The sequence below is a fragment of the Anabrus simplex genome, chromosome X (genome assembly GCF_040414725.1).
Source record: "Anabrus simplex isolate iqAnaSimp1 chromosome X, ASM4041472v1, whole genome shotgun sequence".
Classification (NCBI taxonomy): domain Eukaryota; kingdom Metazoa; phylum Arthropoda; class Insecta; order Orthoptera; family Tettigoniidae; genus Anabrus; species Anabrus simplex.
This window is the reverse complement of record NC_090279.1, coordinates 219,498,591-219,525,351: the sequence shown is the minus strand read 5'-3', so window position 1 is coordinate 219,525,351 and position 26,761 is coordinate 219,498,591. Positions and strand designations below refer to the sequence as shown.

The 26,761-nt window shown below is 38.8% G+C and overlaps 1 protein-coding gene across 1 annotated transcript in view; it reads left to right on the top strand.

Annotated features, from left to right (window-relative positions):
* Nucleotides 1-21,366, top strand: part of LOC136885982 (PHD finger protein 12) — a 90,706-nt gene extending 69,340 nt beyond the window's left edge. The window contains exons 13-15 of the mRNA XM_068230705.1: nt 889-971; nt 13,872-14,093; nt 16,225-21,366. Of these exons, the coding sequence (XP_068086806.1) occupies nt 889-971; nt 13,872-14,093; nt 16,225-16,440 (521 nt within the window). The 3' untranslated portion in view covers nt 16,441-21,366. The remainder of the gene's footprint in view (nt 1-888; nt 972-13,871; nt 14,094-16,224) is intronic.
* The last annotated feature ends 5,395 nt before the right edge of the window (nt 21,367-26,761 follow it).

The following is a 26,761-nucleotide window of genomic DNA, read 5'->3' as shown; positions in this document are numbered from 1 at the left end:
TGAGCAAACAATTTTTGAATTAATAATAAAATTAATGATCCCACGCTGCATCAGTGGCATTAATTACGAATATAAACTTTACTTTCGTCGTAACGCGCATCCTCGTAAATAGTACTGGACAAAAAAGATACATAACCTGAATCTTAACTTTTGCGTCCAGGTTACATTTTCAGTCTTTTTATTTTCTATAACAGTTTCAGTTTCGTTAATTTTAACATTTCTTCGTATGTGTATCTCGGTCCTAATTCTGTTTTTGACCTGGACTTCCACATTATAGCTTAATAAGAGTGTGATATTGGATTCCAGTAATACAGTTTCAAAAGGAATAGAGCTAAACAAACACGTTTACCACCGCGCTAGATTTCAGTAACCTTATTACCAACCCAATAAAAATGTTACTACATCTTCCGCATTACAATACCGTAGTTAAAATCCGTCAGTAGTATGCAAGAAAACATTTAACTTCTAGTTTGCAAAACTGCAGCCTACGTATCTGGCTGTTTACCTGACAGTCGTAGTACGGGCCCTAAGACTACTCGGCAACACAGCAGTTCGTAGGGTGAAGTGAGCGCGGCAAACTCCCCGGGCGACTGAGTAGTTCTCAGCGCCACTGCCAGGTGATCTTTTGTCCGATTGGGCAGCGACATACTGCCCACACCCCACTTCCCGTGACAGCATGTAGGCCACCTGTCGTCAGAGCAGAAAAGACCTATAATTATGGACAAAGTCCATTTTTTTAAAAGTACTATTGCAAGTATCTTATTTTTGGGATTTCTTCATAATTTACTTTTAAACTTGTATTTTAGTATAGTTTTTTTGCAGCTGTTAAGTTGACTGTATTAATTTCTTTCCATTTTGTAAGTTTAGTTGTCATTCCTTTATTTCTAGGTGCTGACAATGATGTGGTGTTAGTCAACTATGGTCACTGTAATTTTGTCTCTCCTAGACACGCTTCCATCTTCTTTGATGAGGTGAGTTATTTCTGCCTGTTTACAGTCATCAGGTTATAGTCAGATTTTTGTGAGGCTCACCTTACCTTGAAATAGCTCCCTTCCCACCCTTTTATTGCCGTGTAAATAATCAGAAAACTGGGCGGACTGAAAGTCGGGTAGTAGGTACAAACCTGGAACAGGTGAATCATTTCAAGTACTTAGGATGTGTATTCTCCCACGATGGTGGTGTAGTAAGGCGTAGCAGAGTTAAAGCCGTGAGCTCGCACTTGCGGTCAACAGCATTTGTAACCTCAAAATGGTTTAACAACAAATAAAAATAATAGAATGGTTAGGGAAAATCTATACTAATATATAAAAATGAAATGATGTCTCTGTGTTACTCAATCACGCAAGAACCACTGCTCCGATTTACATGAAATTTTGCATGAATATAGCTTATTTACATGGTTAACATATACGCTGCTTTTGATTTCGATATTTTGCGCTATTTAAAGATGGCGACCATTTTAGTGACGTCACTACACCCTTCGGTTTCAAACGTTCATAATTCCATTTAAAATAAAAAGAGAACACTAGGAAATAGCAAACTTTTGATGGCATATACGAGGTTTAAAATTTAATTTCCTATACGAAAGGTCCTTATCACTTTTCGTGTATCTCCAACGTTTAGCGAGTAAAACCTAAATTTGTGCTATAAATCACGGCCTCTGCGCCGCACCTCGCCTATCCCCTCCACGCATACTTGCCGGCCGTGCACTTGCCGTTGGGTCGGGCAGGTGTTCAGTGAGCTGGCTCCTATCAGCCTGTACGGAGTAAGCTATCCTGTGCTGTGTTTGTCCACATTAAATATTGTTCCTTTCACACTTCATCTGTTCACCTTTACCAAATGGCTTTCATTGATATTACTGCTACTTTACAATACGTTCACAATACTCAACTTCACTTAATCACTACTATTCAATTGGTGTTGTGTTTCTACCTACAGCACAATAGTGGCTGGTCCGTTGCAGGTCACCTAGTCAGTCTCTGCCAGCACCGTACAATACGTTCATTCACTTCTCTTTTTTTGTGACTTTAAGCATTGTTTGATACTGTTACCATCGACTTCAATGATTGTTTACTCCATATATATGGTTGGTTGCTTTGAAAAAATCCATAGATTTAATTAGTTTTTAATTTGGTTTGGTGGGGGTTTACTTTTAAAATATAATCTTTCAAACTCATACCGACGATTCCTGTCATCCCAACCAACTTTCTGTTCACTTTTAAACGACTGCAGTTTCCACTTAAACTGCCCTTTGCAATGACCATCAACAAAGCACAAGGCCAAACTCTTCAAGTCGCTGGCTTGCATTTACAACATCAGTGTTTTTCCCACGGACAGCTTTACGTGGCATGTTCACGAGTATCGAGCAGCGAGAATTTGTACATATACACGCCAGAAAACAAAGCTGTAAATATTGTTTACATAACGTTTTGTAAAGTCATCACAGACTCTAGATTAAGATAGAATGTAAATATTACTTTGTAAATATGTACATATATGGCCTCTATGTTTGCAGGCCTCTCCGTGCCAAGACTCAATAGCCATTTATTTCAAATTCATTACATGGTGAACTCACAGGCAATCACATACACATAACAATTATTTTTAATCCAATCAGCCTTTTATTTTACTCTTCAGTATTATTTTAACAACAACTGACAACAGAGGCTGTGGAAAGCTGAATTGTCTGTATGAGGCATGAAAGAAAGAACTTTTATGCACTGACCTTTAAAGAAAAGATAATTTTGTTTAACAGACATATTTGTTAACACATAATAAATTCCAAAATAAAATGACAAAGAATTTTATGTTAACCTTTACACATCAAAATGACTACAATCAAGAACACATAATGTCAAAAACTAAATATATTGAAAACTTCAAAAGAGTTTTCAAAGAAGTAAAACATCTTGGAAAGCTCTACCCCGCGGAAGTGGAGTGACGTAACATTTTAGACTCTAAGTAAGATCTATTTGAAGGGCCTTCATTTTGAAACTGTGGGCTAGTCGCATTTTACCGTTACAAAACAGAAATTAAAAACAGTTAACCAAAGGTTGAAGGAGATTTAGATAGAAGTAAGAGTGACACAGAAACTACGGAGTACAAGCCTGATGGATAATTTGAATTTAAGTTCATCAGACTGTTAGAAAAGGCTTTCCTCTAAACAAACGTAAGGATGGCAGTAACCGAACAAATTACCCCATCATAAAAGGTTTTTTTTCTTTCTTTCAAAATAATAATAATGATAATATTTGCTTTATGTTCCACTAACTACTATTACAGTTTTTGGAGACGCCTCTTTCAAACTTAGAATTTAAGAAAATAAAAGGGGAAACTCCTGTACAGTTCATTTTATGAAAGAAGTGGAGTGTTTATCCTCTGGGAGGAGCGGGACTCCCATGTGAGCGATGCGTTCTCACCCCACATGTCCAACCTCAAGAGCAATCAAATGGTAAGTGATGCCATGCGGGAAGCCCGTGGTCATGTTAAAACATGAAATGAACAAGCGGAAAAATAAGACCCATAAGAATGCAGGATATCTTGAGATACACTAGCCACAAAGGAGGTGGCAAATAGAGTGCAGAAGAGCTTTCACTTTTACCTCTGGGATCCCAAAGTACCAACAAAATCAAAGCTGGTGATGTTCAATCAGTACTTCATACCAATCTTAACCTATGGTATTGAAAGCTGCACCCTCACTAAGAAAGACTCATCAAGGTTGCAGGCAAGTTCCTTAAGTCCACAATTCAGAAAACCAAACTGGACAAGTTGAGGACTGATGTGGTTAGGAAGGAAGCTGGGATTGTTACATCATTGATAGGGTCAGCATGTCCAGTCTGAGGTGGTTTGGGCATGTAATGAGGATGGAGCCAACAAGGACAGCATATGTTAACTTGGAGAGACATGTGGCAGGGAAACGGATGGTGGGAAGACTGAGAACCTGCTGGATGGGCATTGCAGGTTGGGGAAGGACACTGGAGGATGCCATTAACAACAGAACGTATCTCAATAAGACAGAATGGAAGAGGTTCGCCAACCTAGGAAACTGGAACTGCAAGATGATGAAGAAGGAGAATGCAGGATCTTCTATTAAGCAGTCATTAAATACATGTACGTTGGCTGGCGATTCCCTTTCTGAAGTTTTTCCAGAATGATCATAGGTCTGTTGCAACAGCAAATAAGGCGCAGCAAAATGAAGTTCATTACATGTTCTTGATAACACCAAGAATTAAAATAAAGTAATTTGAAATAAAGCATGCCATTTGTCACCATAAGAGAAGCTTTCAGACAGACTTTGCTGTATGGGAGTGAAAGCAGGGTGGACTCTGCATCGCAGGTAGTGATGGGCACTATCGAAATATTTTATTGTTTTAAACGGTATTTGAATGATTCATTCGCTTTTCGGAAAGCGAATGCAGTTGTTCCCTCCCACATCCCTTCACTCAAAAAGTGAATGAATTTACAACTTCAACCATTTGGCAGCCGATTCAGTTCGTATGATATCGGAAGCATTCTCTCTCTCTCTCTCTCTCTCTCTCTCTCTCTCTCTCTCTCTCTCTCTCTCTCTCTCTCACATTATATCTGTGAGGAAGCGGCGGGATTTAAGAACCAATTGAAATGCATTCTATTCATAACACTGCACATTAACCAATTGAAATGTATTATTACTCAAAACAATGCGCACATCCAGATTATACCCCTTATTCATAGATGCAAATGAATGTCTTGCGCCGTTTCAGTGAATAGGTCTTTGCAAAATATTAATTATTAATAAGAGTGCACTTTAAAATAAACAGTTTTTACGTACTTAGTTTTATAGTTTTTCTTCGTTTTTTTTACATAGTCTTAAGTGCTAAAATAAAAATACAACATAAACAGAAAAAAAATAGATCTTTAGTGTGGGACCATTTTGAGAAAAGAACTTCGGGCACGGCATTATGTGTACTGTGTGAAAGTGAATTTAAGTATAAATATAATACTTCAAACTTGAGAGATCATCTGAAGCGCAAACATGTAAGTGTATTCAGAAGTGAACGAGAAGAGAACCAGATGATCAACTCAATGCAACTCCTAGTCAAAGTACAAGGACAGAACATGTTCCCTGTGCTCCAGTAATTCCATCTTCATCAGCAGGATTATCAGGCATGGTTCCTGCTCTTAAATTAACACTTGCTGAAAGTGTTCAGTCAAGAGAACTGTCTGAAGAAAAACTAAGTAGAATTAATATGGCATTGTCTGAAATGATTGCAACAGATTTGCAACCATTATCTGTAGTCGACAACAAAGGTTTTAAGAAATTAATTAAGGAATTGGAACCCAGATATTCACTTCCAAGTCGTAGAGTTTTGAGTCGTTCACTACTTCCAGACCTCTATCAGAACATCCAACGGTCTGTTCAAGATGAACTTAATACAGCACGTTATGTGTCTGCAACAACTGATACCTGGACGTCTTCAAGTAACACTTTACACATGACAGTAACAGCTCATTTTATTAATAATGAATATGAGCTGAAATGTTACGTTCTGTCTACAGTACAGCTCACAACCAACCATACTGGTACTTACTTAACAACTGTTCTTAGAGATATATTTGAGCAGTGAAATATAATGTCTAAGTTGGTGGCGGTGGTAACTGATGGTGGAGCCAATATCAAATCTGCTGTCAGCATTCTAGGACTGTCTCATCTACCTTGTTGTAGCACATCTGCTTAATTTAGTTATTCAGCATGCATTGACAGATACTCAGGAACTAGATAGTGTCCTTCAAGCAAGCAGAGCAATAGTATCATATTTTAAATCTAGTGTTCTTGCTTCTGACAAACTCAAGTCAGTTCAACTTCAAATGGGACAGACTGATTTGAAAGTAAAGAAAGATCTAATAACAAGGTGGAACTCTATTACATGCTTCATGAGTGAGAGGAGGAACAGGCTAAAAGGGAAGAATCTGGATATGTTGCTATTTCTAAATATGAATTTGTAAATGTGACAAAGAGAGACATCCTCAAGAGAAAGGCAGCTGTTCTTTATAAAGGAAACCAAAAAGATTCAGCCTGTCAATTAATCTGAAGACAAAACATTAGTAAAATTGATGTTATATTTTTAATATTAATATGTTTGTTGTAATGTATAGCAGTATTTATTTATTTTTTTTTTTTTTTTCAAGGGCAGCTATCCAGTGATGATCCCTTTTCATTTTTATTAATTCATTGATGTGTGGATGATTGTGTACATTTTGGTGCAATTCTTTTAGAATGTTAATGACCATAAGTAGAGCATTAATTGGCAGTGCAGACTGTTTAAAAATGTACACGGTAAATAACTTTTTATGTATTCTGGTGCTTTTGCAATACTTACAAATTTTTTGGTTTATTGTTATTGCTGCAGTATTTGTTCTTTCACACTTACCAGTACATAAATTTTGCTTTACTGATACTGTTGCAGTGTTTGTACTTTCATACATGTTGCTTGATCAGTCAAAGACATTTTCTAATTTAGGTTGGTGCAAATATGTAATATTTCTTAATAGGCAGAATAATTAAGGATTGGAATAATTTACCAAGGGAGATGTTCAATAAATTTTCAAATAATTTAAAATAATTTAAGAATGACGAGGCTTACAACTAACTGGAAATCTGCCCCCTGAAAGAAAACCCTAAATTCAAATCATTGGTGATTGATTGATTTTTTGATATTTTTCAATGTATCTAGATATAAACATGACTTCTTAGGTATATTTGTGTCTTCGTAATATCCATAGATATACTTTATTTTCTAGTTTGGTTGTGTGAATTGTGATAAAATAGGCCTACACAAAATAGAGCAATAATTTAACATTGTACTTAAAAGTGGCTACTGTTAGGTACACTTAAAAATATAGGTATTTTTTTCCAAATATATGTAATAACTGTTTACAATGCACAGGTACCTAATTTTCTACTTTATTTAGAGATGGTCTAGTAAATTGTCATAAAGTAGACGTACAAACAGTGCAGCATTATCATTGTACTTCAAAGTATCTGCTGTTACCTTTAAACATGTAAATGTTGTTGTTGATGTTGTAACCAATAGTTTTATTGTGAAGTAATTCCAATACAAAATTGATATCTCTAAACAACAGTAATATACAAATGACATTAATAATGTACAGATGTATTAGGAAACAGACTTGTTTCATCTTGTTCCTGGCCGTCCAGTATAGGGCTGGGTTGGGTTGAGTCCTGTGTTCTGCAGTGGGTGTTTCGAGTCCATCATTGACCCAGTAATTTTGCAGATGGTTCACTTTTCTGTCGGGTAAATTTTGATTCTGGCTAGATGTGCAGCTAAGCAGTCACGTCCTGCTTCCAATCTTAAGATCGCCACTGCTTCTTTCCTCAGCTGGCTTTTATTTTTGTCCGAGAGGTCATTTATTTTTTCCATTTCTTCATTGCAGTAAGTTGGGTAGTTTCTTTCTTCCAATTTTCAAGGTTTTTATTTGTGATTATCATCTTGATTGAGTTAGCTGCCAGAGATTTGTTCTCATGTAGGTACTAGTGCCTTTTCTTGCTAGTTTATCTGCCAGTTCATTGCCTTCTACATGTGTGGGGATCCATTGTAAAGTGATGTTTCACTTTAAAGTTTTTAATTTTGTTAGTAGGTGTTTAATGTCATGAATTCTTGATGAATGAGTTGATATTTGAGGATACTGCTTGTATGGCAGCTAGAGAATCTGTGAGTAGGACTGCTTTTTCAAATTAATTGACACTATAAATTAGATCTTGTAGGTCAAGACAAATGGCTTCTATTTCTCCATCAAAGTTATGTAAATATTACTTCCAAATATATGTAATTATTGTGTCTAATGTAAAGGTACTTGATTTTTTACTTTATTTTCAGTTGGTTATGTGAATTGTGATGAAGTAGGCCTACAGAAAATAGTGCAATGACATTTCAAAGTGGCTACTCTTAGGTAATACCAATATAATGGTCCGTTATTGGACATTATAAATTTTCCAGCTAACTCATTCCTGGTTGCCAGTGTTTCGCCCCAGTGTGCTACGTTGGGCTCATCAGTTGGTAAATAGCACACCCACCAAGACGCATGGCTAGTGCATACCGTGGAGGCCAGTGTGTAGCCATATGGCCAGGCAGGCATCAATTTTTCGTAATGAGACAGTCTCTTATAGTGCATTGGCACTGCCGGTGGGTCCAAGTAGCCTATGCAGTGGCCTCCACGGTATGCACTAGCCATGCGTCTTGGTTGGTGTGCTATTTACCAACTGATGAGCCCAACGTAGCACACTGGGGCGAAACGTTGGCAACCAGGAATGAGTTACCTGGAAAATGTACTCATTCGGGACAAATATTTCAGGTTCCCTATGGAAATCACCATCTATATCATACTATTCGGTACACTTAAAAATATAGGTATCACTTCCAAATACAGGCCTGTATAATTACTGTGTACAATGTACAGACGCAACTATAGATATTACTACGAAATTTATATAATTACTGTGTGGAATGTAAGGATCAAGGGTATAGGTGTTTGGTACAGTTGCAAAATTATTTTGTACTTTTCCTTTTTCCATATCTTATAAGCTGCATGAAAATTCCACAGAATTCATGATTTTATCCGCGATAATAACCTGGTTAATTTATGATCCATCTAAAAAATGTACAATGCAGACGATTTTGTCCTAAACTAACAGTTACTATAATACGCGCACTTTTTAGTGATAGATTTTTGTACTCTTTTGAGAAGTAAGAAGGGTTCCGTTAATACTGCCAACTGAATGGAAATGAAATCTGAATTGAATCGATAATATGATCGATCGATATGAATTTTCTAAACCTTTATTATCTTATGCCAACAACTGAGTCACACACACAATATATAATACTATATAACATTTCCCGATGCGAGCATGAATTCTATAGTTTGGCTTTGCTGTGTAAACATCAACAGTACGAGTACTTAGAGTGTATGCCAGATGTCGCACAGCGATGATAAGCGATTCTTAGTTTGTGTTTCAAAGGTTGCCAATACGAATCTCGAAGATAACCGAAGTCGACCGATTCAGCACTAGGGTGTAAATCTGTCGCTAAGAAGTGCACAGATAATACTTGCAATCTTCTTGTAAGAATTTTATTTTATGAAATATCACAAATTAAACGTAATAATACAGCTAAAATGGACTACTTTTACATTATTACAGAAAATGTCCTGTGTTTAAAACTAATTCTTAAGTGTCAATTGTGAATATAGTACTATTTTGCGGTATTTTATAGGTAAATATTTGAAACTTCACTGAAATATAATGTGTTCAATGGGTTTATTTCATTGTTTACTCGATCACGTTAGTCATTTTCTTCTGGACTCACGAATAAGTAAAGCGAATGAAAATAACAGGAAAAGTAACTGGAAACTATTGAATGTAATGCTCCTTAAAGCCGTAAACAACTTACAGAAACCGAATGCAAGGCTAGCGGAAAACCGAATGAAAACAATCGAATGAATATTCGATAGTTTTCTTGGATTGTTTTCTTGTAGAATCGAATAGTATTCGATTGTTAAAAGTATTCAATAGTGACCACCACTAATCGCAGGCATGAAAGTGGTATGAGAGTTCTTGGAATGAGATAAAGGCCAAGTTAGAATTGAACTCTATGGATAAAGCCGTGCAGCTTTGGTCGTGCGTGGCGAATGGACGAGGATACCAGGCAAGTGCTTGTGCGGTTTGGGTCACGTAGGCTATCAGATAGTTGTTCGGACCCCATTGTCGGCAGCCCTGAAGATGGTTTTCACAGCATCCAAATGCTGGGGCTGTACCTTAATTAAGGCCACGGTCGCTTCCTTCCCACACCTAGCTATTTCCTATCATCGCCATAAGACCTATCTGTGTCAGTGCAACATCAAGCAAATTGTAAGGAGAAACGATAAGTTACCTAGGAAGACTGTCCAGCGTAATTTTGAATATTGTTAATACTTACTTCTCTATATGATCTCATCATGAAATAATGTTCCTTTGCTGTCTTTGTTTATTGATATTTCCATGAGTAATGTAGTTGAATTGAGTGCACTATATTTTGTGTATCCTGAGAGGGTGCGATAGCTTTGGTCTCCTTTAAAAATAAAGACACATGTATTTCTTTGTTTTAGGAAAAATCACATAAACCGTCAATGAATGACCCCAAGTATGTGTGGAAGCATTGTTCAGCATACAAAGCTCTACAAAGAAGTACAAAACGCTACAAACTGCCTGAAAAACAGCCCTCGATGAGTGTTTTTATGTTACAGTTTGCTGTAAAAAACCTTAACCCAATTGCATCATTTGATGTGCTGTAGTCACACCAAGCTGATGAGGTGTTTTAATTTGACGACTACAGCTAAACTCTACATTGCTTAGTATACACATGTAGTTTAAATCCTAGCCCATAGATGATTCTGAAATGAATTGTACACCTGATAGGAAATTCTCCAACTTACACTAACTCGCACTCCCTGTGTCTTGGTCAAGAAACAGCCGTTTGTCATCATCATCATCGTTGTTGACCATCTGCTGTTGCCCGGGTGTTGCGTGCGAGTCTCCTCCATCTTTGTCCATGAACCACTGTTCTCGTAATCGTCTCTCAATCTTGCCCTCTCTTGTCAACATCTTTCTTCACCAGATCAGTCCATTTTCCTCTGGGTCTGCCCACTGGTCTTTTTCCTTTTACTTTTCTTCTTGAAGTCCTGCTTGCACTCATCCTTTTTACATGGCCACACCACTTAGTCTTGCCTTTTGAGTCTCCTTTTCCCAACTCCTCTTGGACTTTTTGATTCCTGAACTTGTCCTTCCTGGTCTTCCGTATCATGGTGCGTAGGAACTCCGGACCTCAGGTGACATTGTAACCGTGTGGATGAAGATGAGATATGAAATCTCTTGGAAAGTGTTTTGGATGGTGATGAAAGAGTTTCTGAAGAAAATTCTGTCGATACCGATAAAAGTGTGTGTAGGGGAGGAGCGTCTACAACTCATACGAAACAGAACTGGACGAAAACTGACAAAGAGCCCATTATTTACTGAATATAGTGGAGTTTTGTTTGACAATACCATTATATAAACAAACAAAAACTTTTAACATTTTATAAGAAATTGACAGACTTGCACATTCCTCAACAGAAAAGACAAATACAGTAGAACCTCGATAATTCGAAATCGGTTAATTCAAAATCCCGTCTAATTCGAAGAAGCTCCGGTGCCCGGAAACATGAGATACAGTTTTGCATGTTATTTAGATTGTTTAATTCGAAATACGGATAATTCGTAATTCGAAGTACAATGTCGGCCCCATTACCGAAATTCAGACTTTTAATTCGAAACAACAGTATGTTACAGAGTAATTTCAACTCGAAATTTATCCGCGTCATAATAGAACGCGTGTTCCGGAATGTGGAGCGGTAGCTTTACGCACTTACTCACTTCGGTGCGTCTGCATTGCGCTTCATGATTGCTAAGTTGAATGAAATCGGAATTATTTTGTATTCAACCTTTTAAGGAACGCCGTAATATCACGCAACAGGCAGTGTGCGGAAAAACAGAATCTGCGAACACTGGTGATGCCGACATTTGACGAGAAAGCATGGCTCATATAATAAATTCGTAGGCACCGAACAACATTGTCATTGCCGATGAAACTGCATTGCTTTCTTTTAATGCGAGTCCAAACGGTCTTATGGTATTAAAGCATCTAAAAGTGCAAACAGTACAGAAATCCAAAAATAATGCATTTGCACAGGGGAACCAACATCATTTATCCTCGTCTTTGAATTGTGTGATTTTTTTCTTTCGTTGCGCGAGGTTATGTTTTCAGTGATTTATCCAAGTACATTATTTGAACATTGTAAATGCACCTTGTTGGACACATTTCAGAAATACCGTAGTTTTTTCTATGGCATTTGTTTAAATTGTGAATCGAGGTGATTGCATGTATTAATGGGTCTTAGAATACTTAGTGACGCGGCAAGTGAAGAATGAGAGAAGTGCCATGGCGGGAAATCGTACAAGGATAGAGTCATAAGAAAGTTCGATTTTAAGGGCATTGGGTACTTCCTGTGTAAATACAAGGCATCTAAAATACATACAGTATAGTAATCCAATAAATAGAGCACTTGCACATGGGAGCCAGCATAGATTTCTGCTCGTCTTTGAATCGTGCTAATTCTTTCTTTCTTTCTTTCTTTCGTTGCGTGCGGTTATGTTTGCCAGTGAGATATCCAAGTGCATAATTTGAATACTGTAAATGCACATTTTTGGATACATTTTGGAAACAGTTCTTTTTTCGTAGCATTGGAAAGGTATAAACTGTGAATCAAGGTTAACTGCATGCAGTAACGGGCCTTAGAATATTTTGTAACGCGGCAAGGGTTGGTACTTCTGAATTGCGAATTGGCGGTTAATTCGAAATCACGTCATTCGAAGTCCGATTTTTGAGTCCCAGCGACTTCGAATTAACGAGGTTTTACTGTAATGTCAATAAAAAGTTTTTTGTTTTTGCTATCAAAAATCTGAGGCCATTGGGTTAAAATGGGAAACTATATTTTGAGATGTAATCCTTATAAAAGTAAATTGTTTATTCACCTCACCAATCTTAAAATAACAATGCCTTTTACTGTACTGGTTATATATAATTGAATGAATGGTTTAGAAGAAGTGGTTTAACCCATTGTCATGCAGTTATTTCCCTTGTAAAAGCTCCATTGTTCGCAATTTTGTCTCTGCATTTTAGGTTATGAATGTTGCGTCCAATAAGATTACATTAGATTCTAGATTCCTACCCAAAAATGAAGTCTTAGTGTTATGAATATGATGCATTTCTCTCCGTTAGTAATTCTAAGAGACGAGAAATCGTGTTCGTATCATGAGAGAAGCTGCGTATTTTATCCCTTTTTGTCTTATTAAAGGAATTGCCATTTTTTATCAACACGTTATCAGATCATCTTAGCCACTGCCTTCTCCACTATCAAGGAGAAATTGGAAAATTTGCTTCCTCCAACGCTGTGATAAGACATCGTAATATTATCACCACCACTGCCGCCACCATTGTCGTCGTCCCAAGACCGTGATACACGATGTAAATGGCACTGAATTAACTAGATGCCTCATTATAAAAAGCAGTGATTGTATAATACGGTATTAGGGAGGAAGTGTCTTCGGGTGAAAGTTCTGCCCTGACCAGGCGAGTTGGCTGTGTGGTTAGGGGCGTGCAGCTGAGAGTTTGCATCCGGAAGATAGTTGATTTGAACCCCAGAGCCCTGAAGATGTACCCTAATTAAGGCCATGGCTGCTTCCTTCCCATTCCTAGGTCCTTCCTATACCATCATCGCCATAAAACCTATCTGTGTCGGTGCGACGTAGAGCAACTTGTAAAAAAATATTTTAAAAAGTTCTGCCCACAACTGCTACCTGCGAAATATTGCAATGGATATAAATGATCAGTCAGAGTAATATATTTCAGATTTAAATATACATAACGATGTTGTCCATCATTGTAAGGTAATTGGTTTTAAATATGACATGGAGGGAAAGGAGGGAACTAAGAGTTAAAAGACTATGAACACAGAAGGAGAAAAGGATTCCAACAAATAAGTGTTGGAAAGGAAGGACCTTAGAAAAATTTTGCATTGAGCTACATACATCGGGAGGAAAATGACTATCATCATCCTCAGTACCAGGAAATCCTATAAGGCCTATCACCATAAATTAAACATGGCTCAAGCCATAAGGCAGGCTCTATTCTCACAGTCCCTGAAGTGTGCAGGTGGTGAACCATGTTCCTGTCAGTTAAACATTATTTTCTCTTTTGTACATGTGTGAGCTGTAGTTGAATGAAAGCCCAACGGTGTTCCAGACAACAAAACATTACGAATTGCTGAACTACAGTGAACACGGTACCACGGTGGATAATGTGCTGTACTCCTGCGACTTCTCGGAGAAGTCGTCTGGTGGCATTGAGAAGACCAAAGTCCATCCCATCGAGCAGGCCGTCCGGAACATCATCGACAAGCGGAGAGGGCTGGACCGTACGGAGGATGGGGAGACGCAGGAGAAGATGGTTGCCACTTCAGGGAAGGTAGGACTCGTATTTATAATACTTCGAGCTCGTACCGAGCGGAGTGGTCGCGGGCTCTTACCTCACAGTCGGCTGACCTGAGATTGGTTTTCTGTAGTTTCTTATTTTCACTTTGAGTCAGATGCCGGGACAGTCCCTATTCAGAGGCCACAGGGTATTTCTTTTACCTTTCATTAGCTCCTCATCCGGCCGTAGCAGCATGGGCCTAGTCAAGAGCATATCAGACTATACTCCGCATGGCTTTACTTCTAAATTGACGTTTCGCATCGCCTTACCCCTGTTGCCAGCGCGCTACAGCTGATCCAATACGACCGCGGTAAACTGCCCTTGTAAAATGAAATACTGTACTCAGAAAAGCTAATGAATCGGGATTGAAAACAAATTCATACTAACAGCATTCAACACTAAAAAGGGAATACATTGTTAAGATGAGGAAATAACACATCACTCATCGCTAATGGTTGGCAGGTTATGGCCTACAAGGAGAACAGACGACTGATTTCAGGGTCACTTTCCTGCCACTTGTCATTTCAGAACTACACTGAGACATGCTAAATACGCACGAACGAAGTAAGCTAACCAATACACGGACGTAAATAAAATTACAGCCATATTTTTATACACTGAACTGTATTGTACTAACTTTTGCTGTGGTAAACTATAAACTACGCTGTAGTAGAGAGATAAAGACTAATATGAAAAACATTCATTACTGAAGAAAAATGCAAGAAGACCGTGAACCGTACTGAGTACCTTACACGCTGAGCAATATACGTTAACCACATGGTGAATGTAAATTTTAGAGTTGGCTACAAGGTTTCGAGATTGCACTCTGCAGCTTGGGATTGGTTGGATGTCTATGTTTCCATGCATAACCACCAGACAGAGCCAAAATCGGCGAAAACGTCAATTTAGAAGTAAAGCAGTGCAGAGTATAGCCGTGATAACTTAGAAACATGAATTCATCCATGTTAATTCATGATGATGTACAGTAGACTGTGTACACACTATTTGTCAGGTCCGGCTCCATGGCTAAATGGTTAGCGGGGTGGGGTCCCGATAGGGTCGGGAATTTTAACCTTCATTGGTTGATTTTGCTGGCACGGGGGTTGGGTGTGTGGGTCGTCTTCATCCTCACGACGACGCCTACGGGCCTGCACCTGGCGAGCCAAACGTGTCCTCGGACACTAAAAGCTGTACGCCATTTCATTTCTACTTTATAGCTTTAACAATTTTCTGCACTAATTATTATTATTATTATTCTCTCTCTCTGCGTTAGGATCTTCTAGGGACCAGATGACAATTTCGATGCTTTGTCCTCCTTCATCGGTCCACTATGTCTCCGTTTCTTCTCCTCGGACCATGTTGAGCCTGTTTTCTTTCCCTCCCGACCTTGGAATCCTTCCATTTTTAACTCTTTCTTTCTAAAAATCTCTCTCTCTGTTGCTGCTTTTTCTCTTATAGTATTTCTTTCCAATCTTTCTGGACTTCGTGAATCCAGGTTGTTCTTGTTCCAAAGATATTTGAAGATCTGTTTTGGTTAACCTGTTGTCGTCCATTCTGTATAAATGTCCAAAAAATATCAGTCACCTCTGTTGGTCATTTATGTTATTGTTATCATCATTATTATTATTCAAAGAAAATTTAGCTTTTCTTCTATGCTTTCAATATATTTCTTCACCCTCTCAGATTTTCCTTAAATTGTACATGTACAATCTAGGGGTGCTAGATGAAGAAAGGACCTCCATCCCCACCATCCTGATAAAGCTGGGAAGTAGAAACAAGCTGAGGAGAGAGCACATGATGGTCCTAGTATCCCCTTCTCACACCAACATGTCATTATGTTTATCGTATTTCTCTTTATACGTCACTTGTTTCCTTCCAGTACTTAACTAGTTTTAGGGGAGTTTCTTGGCTATCAGCAACTATGTAACTATGAAACTACTAGCATTTTGCCCCATTGTGGGATTTGGCTTGCATCACATTTCCAGCTGATGAGCCCAGTGGCACGTTGTGCTGAAATGCTTGTAATTTCACAATTGCAAAGAGCTTGAATGCTTTTATAATATTCCCAATTGGTGGAACTTAATTTTTGATGTTATAGCTGTGTGTTTGTGCTTGTGACATTTAGGAGGTGCGGAAGTGCGGTTGTCGAACGAGCAGCTCGAGTCTGATCGGCGGTAGCGGAGCGGGCTGGGAAGGTACGGCGCTCGTAAACCATGGTTCCTACATCAAATTTGGCTGCCTCCAGTTTGTGTTCAGCATCACCGACTACGCTCCGAGCAGATTGCAAGTGCCCGAATTGAAGGACGAACCTCCGAACTCGCCATCGTCGTTGTCGTCGTAGTGGCATACTCGCGCAATAGTGGGACCGGTAAGACTGAACACCGAGTTGTTCAGCGATTGAGAGGCTGCCACGTCTTCTGCCGAAGTTGTGTTAGAGAGTGGTGGAAATACCTTGCACTGTCTCGCAGAGAGCACATGTTCAGTCACAGGACAGCTCCTGACTTGACATATTTTTAATTACAATAATTTGCACTACGGTCTTTCCGCTTTCAGAAAAATTGCTACTATGTGAAGTGGTGATCATGCTACATTGACTTTTTAGTTGGTAAATATTTTAAATGAGTTACTGTAAACCATGGTTCCTACATCAAATTTGGCTGCCTCCAGTTTGTGTTCAGCACCACCGACTACGCTCCGAGCATTGTGCAAGTGCCCGAATTGAAGGACGAACCTCCAAACTCGCCATTGTCGTAGTGGCATGCTCGCGCGATAGTGGGGCCGGTAAGACTGAACACAGAGTTGTTCAGTGATTGAGAAGTTGCGACTCACCAAAACAGTCTTGATGTTACAACTGCAGTGAAGGGGTTTTTTTTTTTTCCCCAAGCCTTTTAATCTCAGTTTTCTCCTCTAATGACCTTGATGAATGTTTGTGATTGCAACTTTTTTTACAGAATTCATCTCCATTCACTTGTAATAATGTCTTTCTTCTGTTATAATAAGCAAAGAACAAGACTAGAGTAACAGCAATACTCTGAAAACAGCACTACCATTGAGTTTTGGGCAGAGTTACTGTGTGTTTACAGCACAATACTAAGTACCTAAGCTGGTGCAGATATGGGGATTTATTAATAAATTTTGAGGATGTGATAAACAAAATTTGGTTGGCTACTATTGGCTGTTGCTCGCAATGTTGGTTATAAATGAGCCCTTTTTATGTTTGTTTTTTTATTTTTTTATTTTTTGCAGGTTACCTTTAAACTTCACTATTTAAAAAACTAATGTTTAGAATTGAGCGAAGTGCGGTAATAGTTTTATAGGAGATAGGTGTGAGGTAGACTAATACATTTCTAAAGTGGGTTTGTTGATAGCAAATGTCAAGTGTTTATGGCAGATTTGGGTCGATGACTATTCTTGGTAGTGTGCAGATTATCTTTGCATATAGTGTCTGCACATTTGTGATCATTTCTAGCACTGAAGTGAACACTTGAGTGGCCAACATCAGTCGAAGTTGGGAACTTTCCAAAACCTGTTCCCTAGAAGCCATCCTGAAGTTTGAAGCAAACACTGTACAGCATACAAGCTAATTTTCAGCACAGTGGTACTGCTTTTTGACAATACAAGCTTGGGCACTTTCCTGGAGTACCTACTTGTCCCAGAGCAGGCTTCTCATTCATAGATCTCTTTATCAGTTGTACCTTCTTCCTTAGTATTTGAAACTTTCTGCTTTCTTCAGTCTTTTGTACGTCTTACAGTTCCTGTACTGTTGAGGTGGCGAAGTGGCTGCTTCCTTTATGGTGATTGCCTGCGCACTCCGACAAGCTGTCTTTGTTTAACTTTAGTTAGTGAGTGAAATTCACAATACAATTTATCAAGCATTTATAGGGTTTTATGAACCCCTTCACTGTCATACGCAGTCTTCTTACTGTCTTAGTTGGGATACCCTGCCTGTTGATAAGAAATCAATTTTACTGAAAGCTGCACGGGCCAGACCAGCTGAATGTTAGATATTTGCAAATGGTTAGGGACTATCTCTGATACGGAGTTTGCTGTTCACTTGCAATGGAACTAACATACCTATTACTCTCAGTTGCTAGGTGTTCTAATAAATCGTTTCAAAAATATAACCTGTTGAAGTCCGATCCTGTAAACCTGCTCACCCCGTAAATTGCAGTTTACTAGGAACAGAAACATCGTCAACAAATTTAGGGGAATTTACAGTTCGTCACCACCACCTATTCCGTGTGAAAGAATCTTCTACTTTCAGATTCACCCCAAATTCTGAATTGTTGCTTTTATGAGTTAGTGTGTACAGAAGGAAACAGCTGCCATGTACAGAGTGCTTGATATATTCTGTCAGTACTCGCTACTGGCTGTTAGCTGTATGCTGGTTGTTTGTGTTAGGGCTTCCCATTGTTCTAGCTTTATTTACAAGAGAGGTGTTTCTTTCCTACGACGAACATTGATCACGCGCAGATTGAGGTCTGAGTTGAAAGCAGTTGTCAGTTGATGTAGTTTAGCCGGTCAGTAATATGATTTACAGTCGTGTCGTAGGAGTATTGCTGTACACTTCCTGGGAGTCGTATCATTCAAAGACAGTTATTACAAATCTCGCAAGGTGACCTCAAAATTGCAGCACTTTTAACCCATGGTCGTTGAACAAACAGTGCAATGTGTAGCACAATCAAGAACAGAAACCTTACTTTGATTAATTTGCGCAGGACTTGTGAACTCTCATTTTCTTGGTCGAGTGTCGCCAAGCACACAACAAAGGAAATAAAAAGAGAAATTTTTCTTGGAGCTGTCTGTTCTGAATCTCTTGACGTCTGCTCTCTGGGAGAACAGTGCAAGGCTGTGCAGATTATTGATCCTTCTGAGAAGGTCGGTAATGTGATACGTGCTGTGAAACGCAAGTTCGGCAAACAACTCGGCTTCTGATAGAATTTTTATTTATTGTTATGTAACTCTTTTTATTTTTCCTCTCTGTTGTCAGCAGAGTATTTATATATTATCTGTTATATACATCTATATATTGTTGAAAATATATTGAATCTTAAAAAACCATATCCCTTTTTCCTTCCTTCCTCCCTTTATCCCTTCCTGTAGTGCTGAACCACCAAGACCGTTTCTTTTCAAGCTTTGTGTACTTTATAAAATGCAACCAAGTTATCAGTGAATGTTGTTATCTTCCTCTCTGTCTGTGGTTGTGACTCCAGTGTGTCCGTGTTTTTGGATGTGTGTGTTTTGAAGATGGAATTGCATGGGACCAGATATTTTCTATTAGTGTTCTTTTTTGTGGACCTTGAAAGATGTAAAACTGATTAAAGTTGGAGCTGTTTCTCATTTTACCAGCTCTCAGTGTGGCAGATACTCGAGCTTTGTGATGTTAATCTGCACAGGTTTAAGTCATCAGTAAGTAATGTATTTAATTTTGAAATTATTTTTACTCTTTGATGTTGTTTTTAAAAGTATTTGTGGGGAGGTTCATAATTTTTTCATTTAATCATAGCATTACTTCCTACGAGTAGGACATATAGAAGATATTTTCCTAATAGACAGTCTTGAAATATAAAGAATGAATAACATACAGGTTATATAAAAATAAGTTAAAAATTATGAGAGAAGACATTTTGAGAAAATACGGAGAAGTGAATGGAAAGGTTGGAGAAATGGGGGTTTAGATGGGGACTTGATCATGTGCACCGTTACCACTATGCTATAAGAACATTTCTCTTACTGCTTGCATACATGGCAACTAATAACTGGTCTTTGAAAATTGAAACACTAAAATGTCAGAAGTCAGAACCTGTTTGAGAGATTTTGTGCACATGTACATTTACCTCAAGAAATCTCAACAAAATTGGTGTCTACCACATTATAAGACTACCCTGTGGGACAAATAATTAGCTCTTAGTAAATACAGGTAGATGCACGTGCCGATTTCTTGGAGCTGAACTTCGTGTAATGTAGTCGATTGGGTTTATAAAACTCTGTCTGAAATTTGTGATGTTTCTCACACAGACCTGGTTTGTATGCTCGGAAGAAACGGTGACACTGCATCCATATGTACCATAAAATTAAGTCCCGTGGCCGTGTGGCTGTCCGTTTGTCTGTGGAAGCTAATCTCGAGAATCACGGAGGGGATTTTGAAGCTGTTTTCACTGTTTTATAGAGCCTTTATCGAGGGAGGTTTAAATGTATGAAACCTTCATCTGCAACGAAAGAGAGCTGACACTGAATATTTTAGCGAAGGAAGTAAAAGAAAATGATGGCCACCCAAGAGCTTATGCTGCCTAAACCATCGGCAATTGTTGAGCATAAAAAGCTCTACAAAGAAAGTCTGTTATGGTACATACTCTCTATAAGCATTTTATGTCATAGCAGTAAGAAAAATGCCTTTAAAATTGGAAACATTATTTTGAGAGTAATGACTAAATACTTACCAAAGTAAATTGTTCATTAATCTCAATAATGTTATTCAGATAAAAATAACTTTTATAATATATAATGCTGGCTCCGGAATGGTTTAAATATCCTGTGGGGAAAAAGGAGAGAGCTAGCAGGCAGCGTTTGGATGAACTTGAATGTACACGAGAAGGGAAGCAAGTAACATCTTTACACGAAGTTCAAACGCGCTGCTCTGTGAATGTTCCTATAGTATGGTCTGGAAAACAAGAATGAAGAATTCAGTAGAACTGAGCTCTGCAGTTGGGTGATCTGTGGCTGAGTTGTTAGGCAAACACCAAATTTCTTACATGCCATCATGGACTGCAGCAGACTATTTTTGTTTTTGTTTTGCCCATCAAAAACCTATGGTGTTTGTGCTGCGTTTTAACTTGCATTTACCGAGCTCGATAGCTGCAGTCACTTAAGTGCGGCCAGTATCCATTATTCGGAAGGTAGTGGGTTCGAACCCCACTGTCAGCAGCCCTGAAGATGGTTTTCCGTGGTTTCCCCATTTTCACACCAGGCAGATGCTGGGGCTGTACTTTTTTTTTGCTAGTGTCTTTACGTCGCACCGACACAGATAGGCCTTATGGCGACGATGTGCCTTAATTAAGGCCACGGCTGCTTACTTCCCACTCCTAGCCCTCTCCTATCCCATCGTTACCATAAGACCTAGCTGTGTCGGTGCGTCATAGAGCAAATTGTAAAAAATTGAACTTGCATTTTTGGTATTGACAATTTACAGAGAAAACTTTGGAAACAAACTAGAATATACTGACAAACTTAAGAGCCGCTCTTTTTTTTTTTTTACTCTTGATTGCAAGAACAAAGTGTGAAAGCTCTTACTACTTGGGAAAGAAACCTAATGTGGACAAGAACCACGTGGTCGGTGTGGGAAGAGGATACGATGGGCTAATTGCCAATTCTAACGATTGTTGAGGAAGATAAGAGTTACTCAGTGCGGGGCATGCTAGAAGACAGTGTTATTGAGTTGGAATTGCAATGTAGATCTTGCCTATTGAAATGTTTCTGTGCTTCCTTGGTTTTGGTGGCTTTGACAGACTCTTTTGTATTACTTCTTGTAGAACATGTTTGTGGATAAACATTTTAAATATTCCGTTTTTACCTGTGATAATTGTGTGTGTGTTTTGATGGGATGTGTGCAATGTGTCATTATAGTTTGAATGTACCTGAAATATGCAGGCATCACAAAATTCTCTGGCACAGCTGCAGTGCAGACGTCTAACTAGACACAGAACGGAGAAGAACTTGTGCTTTCTTTTGCTTTCTGTTGCAACATTTTCTTGTCTTTCTTCATTTGCAACTTATTGCCAGGACTTTTGGGATGTAATGTTTGGAAACGACCAACTCTTGATGTGAAGTCAAGGCTTTTTCTCATCTCTGTTGATCTTCTTTCCTTATTGATAAAGGCGGAGTCGGTCAATGCCTGTTACAGGTTTTTTTTTTTTTAATGTTGAAGGAGGAAGATTGTGACTTCTGTCTAGTTTGTCAGAATTGCCGGTCATGACATAAGTTCTGTCCCTTACACAAAGGTGGCTGGTGAATAGGAAAACATAACTCAAAATATCCACCCTGTGCAATGTGATCCAACGTCGTGCGCACCACTTCCAGGGCTACTTGTTGTCTTTCCTGATCTGCTTTCAAGCAGTCGATACTTTGATTCGGATTAGACCCGGCCTTCTTTAAAACATTTCACAAGCTATAGTCCAGCAGATTAACATCAGAGCTTCGACAAGCAGCACTCAACTCAGGCTTATTGCGCTCCACAGCCCTTTCCAAAAATATTTTTTCGTAGTTGATGGCAGTATCTGCACCCCTCTTTTGCTGATATCCAGTGATACGACTCCCTGACATATCAGTCGCTGATGCTGGGAAGTTAGTAGCCGTAATTTGATTATTCTAGCAATTCCATATTTCACACACTGTGAAAATTTTCTCGTCAGTGAAGAGAATTTGGTAGTGGCTACCATTTGTGTATTTCTCGAACAGTTTCTCGACTCTTGTCAGTTCCTTTCTCACGCTTCTTCAGTACACTACAAGCCTGAGACCTTCTTTAGTGAATCACATCATCATATACGGGATGTTTTTCGCCTCCTGTGCAACAATTATTTGCTTGCGGAGCAGTTTTCTTCAAACGTTCGAAGTGACAACTTCGAGGGTTGCTGGTGTCCATGTTCAGCCCTATCGTCGGATCCTTTAAAGGTTCAGTACACAAATTTTCTTGTTATTTTCAGCAGTCGTAACACGATGACTTCCCGTTCCATGAGGAGTGTGTGGCAGGTGATCTTCAACTCCTTCATTTTCAGGAGTTTGGATAATGTCGCATTGTTGCAGGAATGCCAACAAAACATATTAAGGCTACCTCTGTAAATTTGGAACAGAACTTATGACTTGACTAGATATGTCATTGATGAAACTTTTTTTAAAGCCCTTGATAAGATATAAAATTACCGGGCGAGTTGGCCGTGCGCGTAGAGGCGCGCGGCTGTGAGCTTGCATCCGGGAGATAGTAGGTTCGAATCGCACTATCGGCAGCCCTGAAAATGGTTTTCCGTGGTTTCCCATTTTCACACCAGGCAAATGCTGGGGCTGTACCTTAATTAAGGCCACGGCCGCTTCCTTCCAACTCCTAGGCCTTTCCTATCCCATCGTCGCCATAAGACCTATCTGTGTCGGTGCGACGTAAAGCCCCTAGCAAAAAAAAAAAAAAAAAAAAGATATAAAATTTTCCTATTTCTATAAGTGCACTCTCAAAATTAATAATAAATGGTGCTGTTCTGGAATGAATGTCCAGCCCTTGCGTTGCCAAGAATATTGTGATGCCTTGTGTTTATGTTTACTTTTCCTAAGGTGACATGACAATACTGTTGGTGCTGATTTACATTGGTTGCACTTTATATGTTCTTATTGGTTTATACGTATTGAGTGTACATCCCTTTGTTACATTTTAAAGAGAAGATAAAATTATTGGATTTGTGCAGTAACTACAGAATGGCACTTGTTTGTTTATATTGTGTTTGACTTCTTGTGGTCTTGAGGAAAGCACACAAACTATTTGCTGCCACTCTGAGTGAATGATACCAGGTACAAGTAAAATAGCCCAGTACCAGACCTGCTTGAGCTGCAGTCAGACGACATTGCTCTTTTATAACTTCCATTTGCCATAGATTCCACCACAAGTTTTGACGAGACTCAGAAAACTTGACTGTTTCGTACATAAACAGCCCTTGTTTCTGGCCCAGTCTCTTGCACACAAATAGGGAAATCTTTTCTGCAGTTCATGAAGAACTCTTTTTTGCAGTATTTCAACATGCCAGAACTTCGTAGGGTGTTCTATGGTCTGTTACAAATGTTCTCTCAGCCCCTGCAAAAGTGACTCTAATTCTGTTGTACAGACGTGTCAACTCCCTATTTTTGGTCCTTCCACCCTCCCTCCCGCTTTTGTATTCTTGTATTTTTTTAAAACCCCATGTTCTTGAAGAAGCTGGGATGTTCAGCGGGTACTGGCAAGACAGATGCAATCAGCTGGTGGTGTTCTGAAGTGTAACGTAATGCTCTTCATCATTTCCACATAACAGTGCCAACTGTGAAACTATTTGTTACTATATTTAAAAGGACAAGAACTCAGTTCAGATGTGAACTTCTTGAAAAAGAATTCTGGAAAAAAAATTCAACCTTAAAACCCCTTCAACAAGTCCAGTGCTTTGAGCATAAATCTAGTTCAGAAATGTATGAAGAAGAGGTCTAAGGCTGTTACAATGAAGAGCCATGTGTTCTAAAGCTCAGATACATGGAGTACTTCAGTATTTATAAAATACATATAATATTTCAGTAATTAATTAATTAATAAGAGAAATAACATAATTCTGTAGTATGTGTTAAATATTCTTCAAAGTTGCATCATCAATAATGTGTCGGGATATGTTACAAAAAATGATTTTTTACTTTTGAAAGTTGGCACGTTTGGTTGTAGAATCCTGATAACCTCAAGCCCACAAGAGAAGTTTTCTGGTACACAATGAACATTAGTCGTGTGCATATTCTCTCTGTTGCCAACTCCACAGCAGTGAGCCTGGAATTTAAGAATCTCCTCATGCTTAGTTTGTAATGGAATTTTACTTCATGGGTTTGTTTCACTGATGGCAACTGCCTGTAGGAGAAAGTTACAAATCAAGTCTCACAATGTCAGGTCAGTGTAGGGAGAGATCTCTGCATCAGGAGGGCAGGCACACACCTTCAGTATAGGATAAGAAGAAAGCAAAACAAAGACAGGAAAAGGGAAGAGACAGAAAAGATTGTAATTTCCCCTTGTCCAGCTCCTGCCAGGTCGGGTTTTAGGCTATTGTTGCAATGGGGTCGCTACTGCCAGCAATTATTCCGGCTCTGATGATGAATAGCGTACTCATAGTATTCGAGTGCTGAGCTGCCTCTTCCGCAGTCTCTGCTGTTCCAAAGTCCATGTTCTCCATTAATAATAATAATAATAATAATGTCGTCCGACTCGTTGGCTGAACGGTCAGCGTACTGGCCTTCGGTTCAGAGGGTCCCGGCTTCGATTCGCGGCCGGGTCGGGGATTTTAACCTTAATTGGTTAACTCCAATGGCACGGGGGCTGGGTGTTTGTGTTGTCTTCATCATCATTTCATCCTCATCACGACGCGCAGGTCGCCTACGGGAGTCAAATGGAAAGACCTGCACCTGGCGAGCCGAACCCGTCCTGGGATATCCCGGCACTAAAAGCCATACGACATTTCATTTCATAATAATGTTATTTGTTTTACGTCCCTTTAACTACTTTTACGGTCTTCGGAGACGCCGAGGTGCCAGAATTTAGTCCCGCACGAGTTCTTTTACGTGCCAGTAAATCTACTGACACGAGGCTGTCATATTTGAGCACCTTCAAATACCACCGGACTGAGCCAGGATCGAACCTGCCAAGTTGGGGTTAGAAGGCCAGCGCCTTAACCATCTGAGCCACTCAGCCCGGCAATGTTCTCCATTGAGGTCTTCACTTGCAATCCTGATATGGGACCCTTACCATATGATACATACTGGGTCAGAGCACATCTTTAAAAAATGAAAAAATGTGGAAATATACAATAACTGAATAATAAATTAAGCATATAATTCTAACAATCAGTTTAAATCTAGCAGAAACTAAAACAAAAAATACAAATCATTTTTCCATTGAGACTTAATATTGTCTACTTTTATTAATGAATTGGAGAACTTGAAGAAATAACTAAATAGCATACATGGGAAGAAGTTGATTGCCTTTGTCTCCTCCTTACTGGCAAAGGATATACACATGAAGGCCTACAGCCAGTTGAGACTAAGTTCTGCCATATCTGACTGAGAAACATGTATCTGCTAGTAATGGCTGATCAAGGAAGAGCTTAAGAATCACAGTATTAAAAATAACTTTCAAACAATAAGTTTCTAGCTCAGGAATGAGATTTTCCAATACAGCTCTCACATTACGCTGCAACTGCTCCCAAGAAGAAAGACCAATCCTGTTTTAAAATAAACTTCAACATATAACGAAGCTCTGGGTGTTTAAAAAAAAAATCGGAATTTATGTATATTTATAAAACATTAGCCATAGAAATACTTTGTTCAGTTCAAATGGTTAATCATTTAGTCTCAGCATTACCCTACTTCGTAATTCTCTTTTGTCTTCTGTTCTGTGGCTTCTTTCAAAGATCTCTCTTTGAGCTTTGCTAAGTTCAACTTGCCTATGCAGAGTCTGTGCTCATATGATATCAATTTCATGTTGTCCATATTGATGATTCCTTAATTCTGTTTAAAATTCAAGAAAGGGCTATCCACTTAATCAATACAATATTCTTTTAACATACAATTATTTTTTATATTGAAACACAGGACTAGTTCAGCCGTCCTCAGCTGAATACATGCATAGTCTTTAATACTAAAACAGCACTCTCAGTAATTGAAAGATTGCATCACTGTTGTCTTTAAAATGTTTGCTTAATGGTAAAATGGGTCCCCATTCTCTCTTTGGTTTCGGCAGTTCAACCTTCTGTTTATGTCTTCTTCCTGATGGGGCCCCATTAATTCTAGTCCTGTCTCTCAATATAAAATACAAATGGAGTTCAGTATATAATGCAGGTTGGTTTTATTGAGGATTCAAATACACCATGTTATTCCCTAATCCTTTTGCTACTACGGCCCGTATG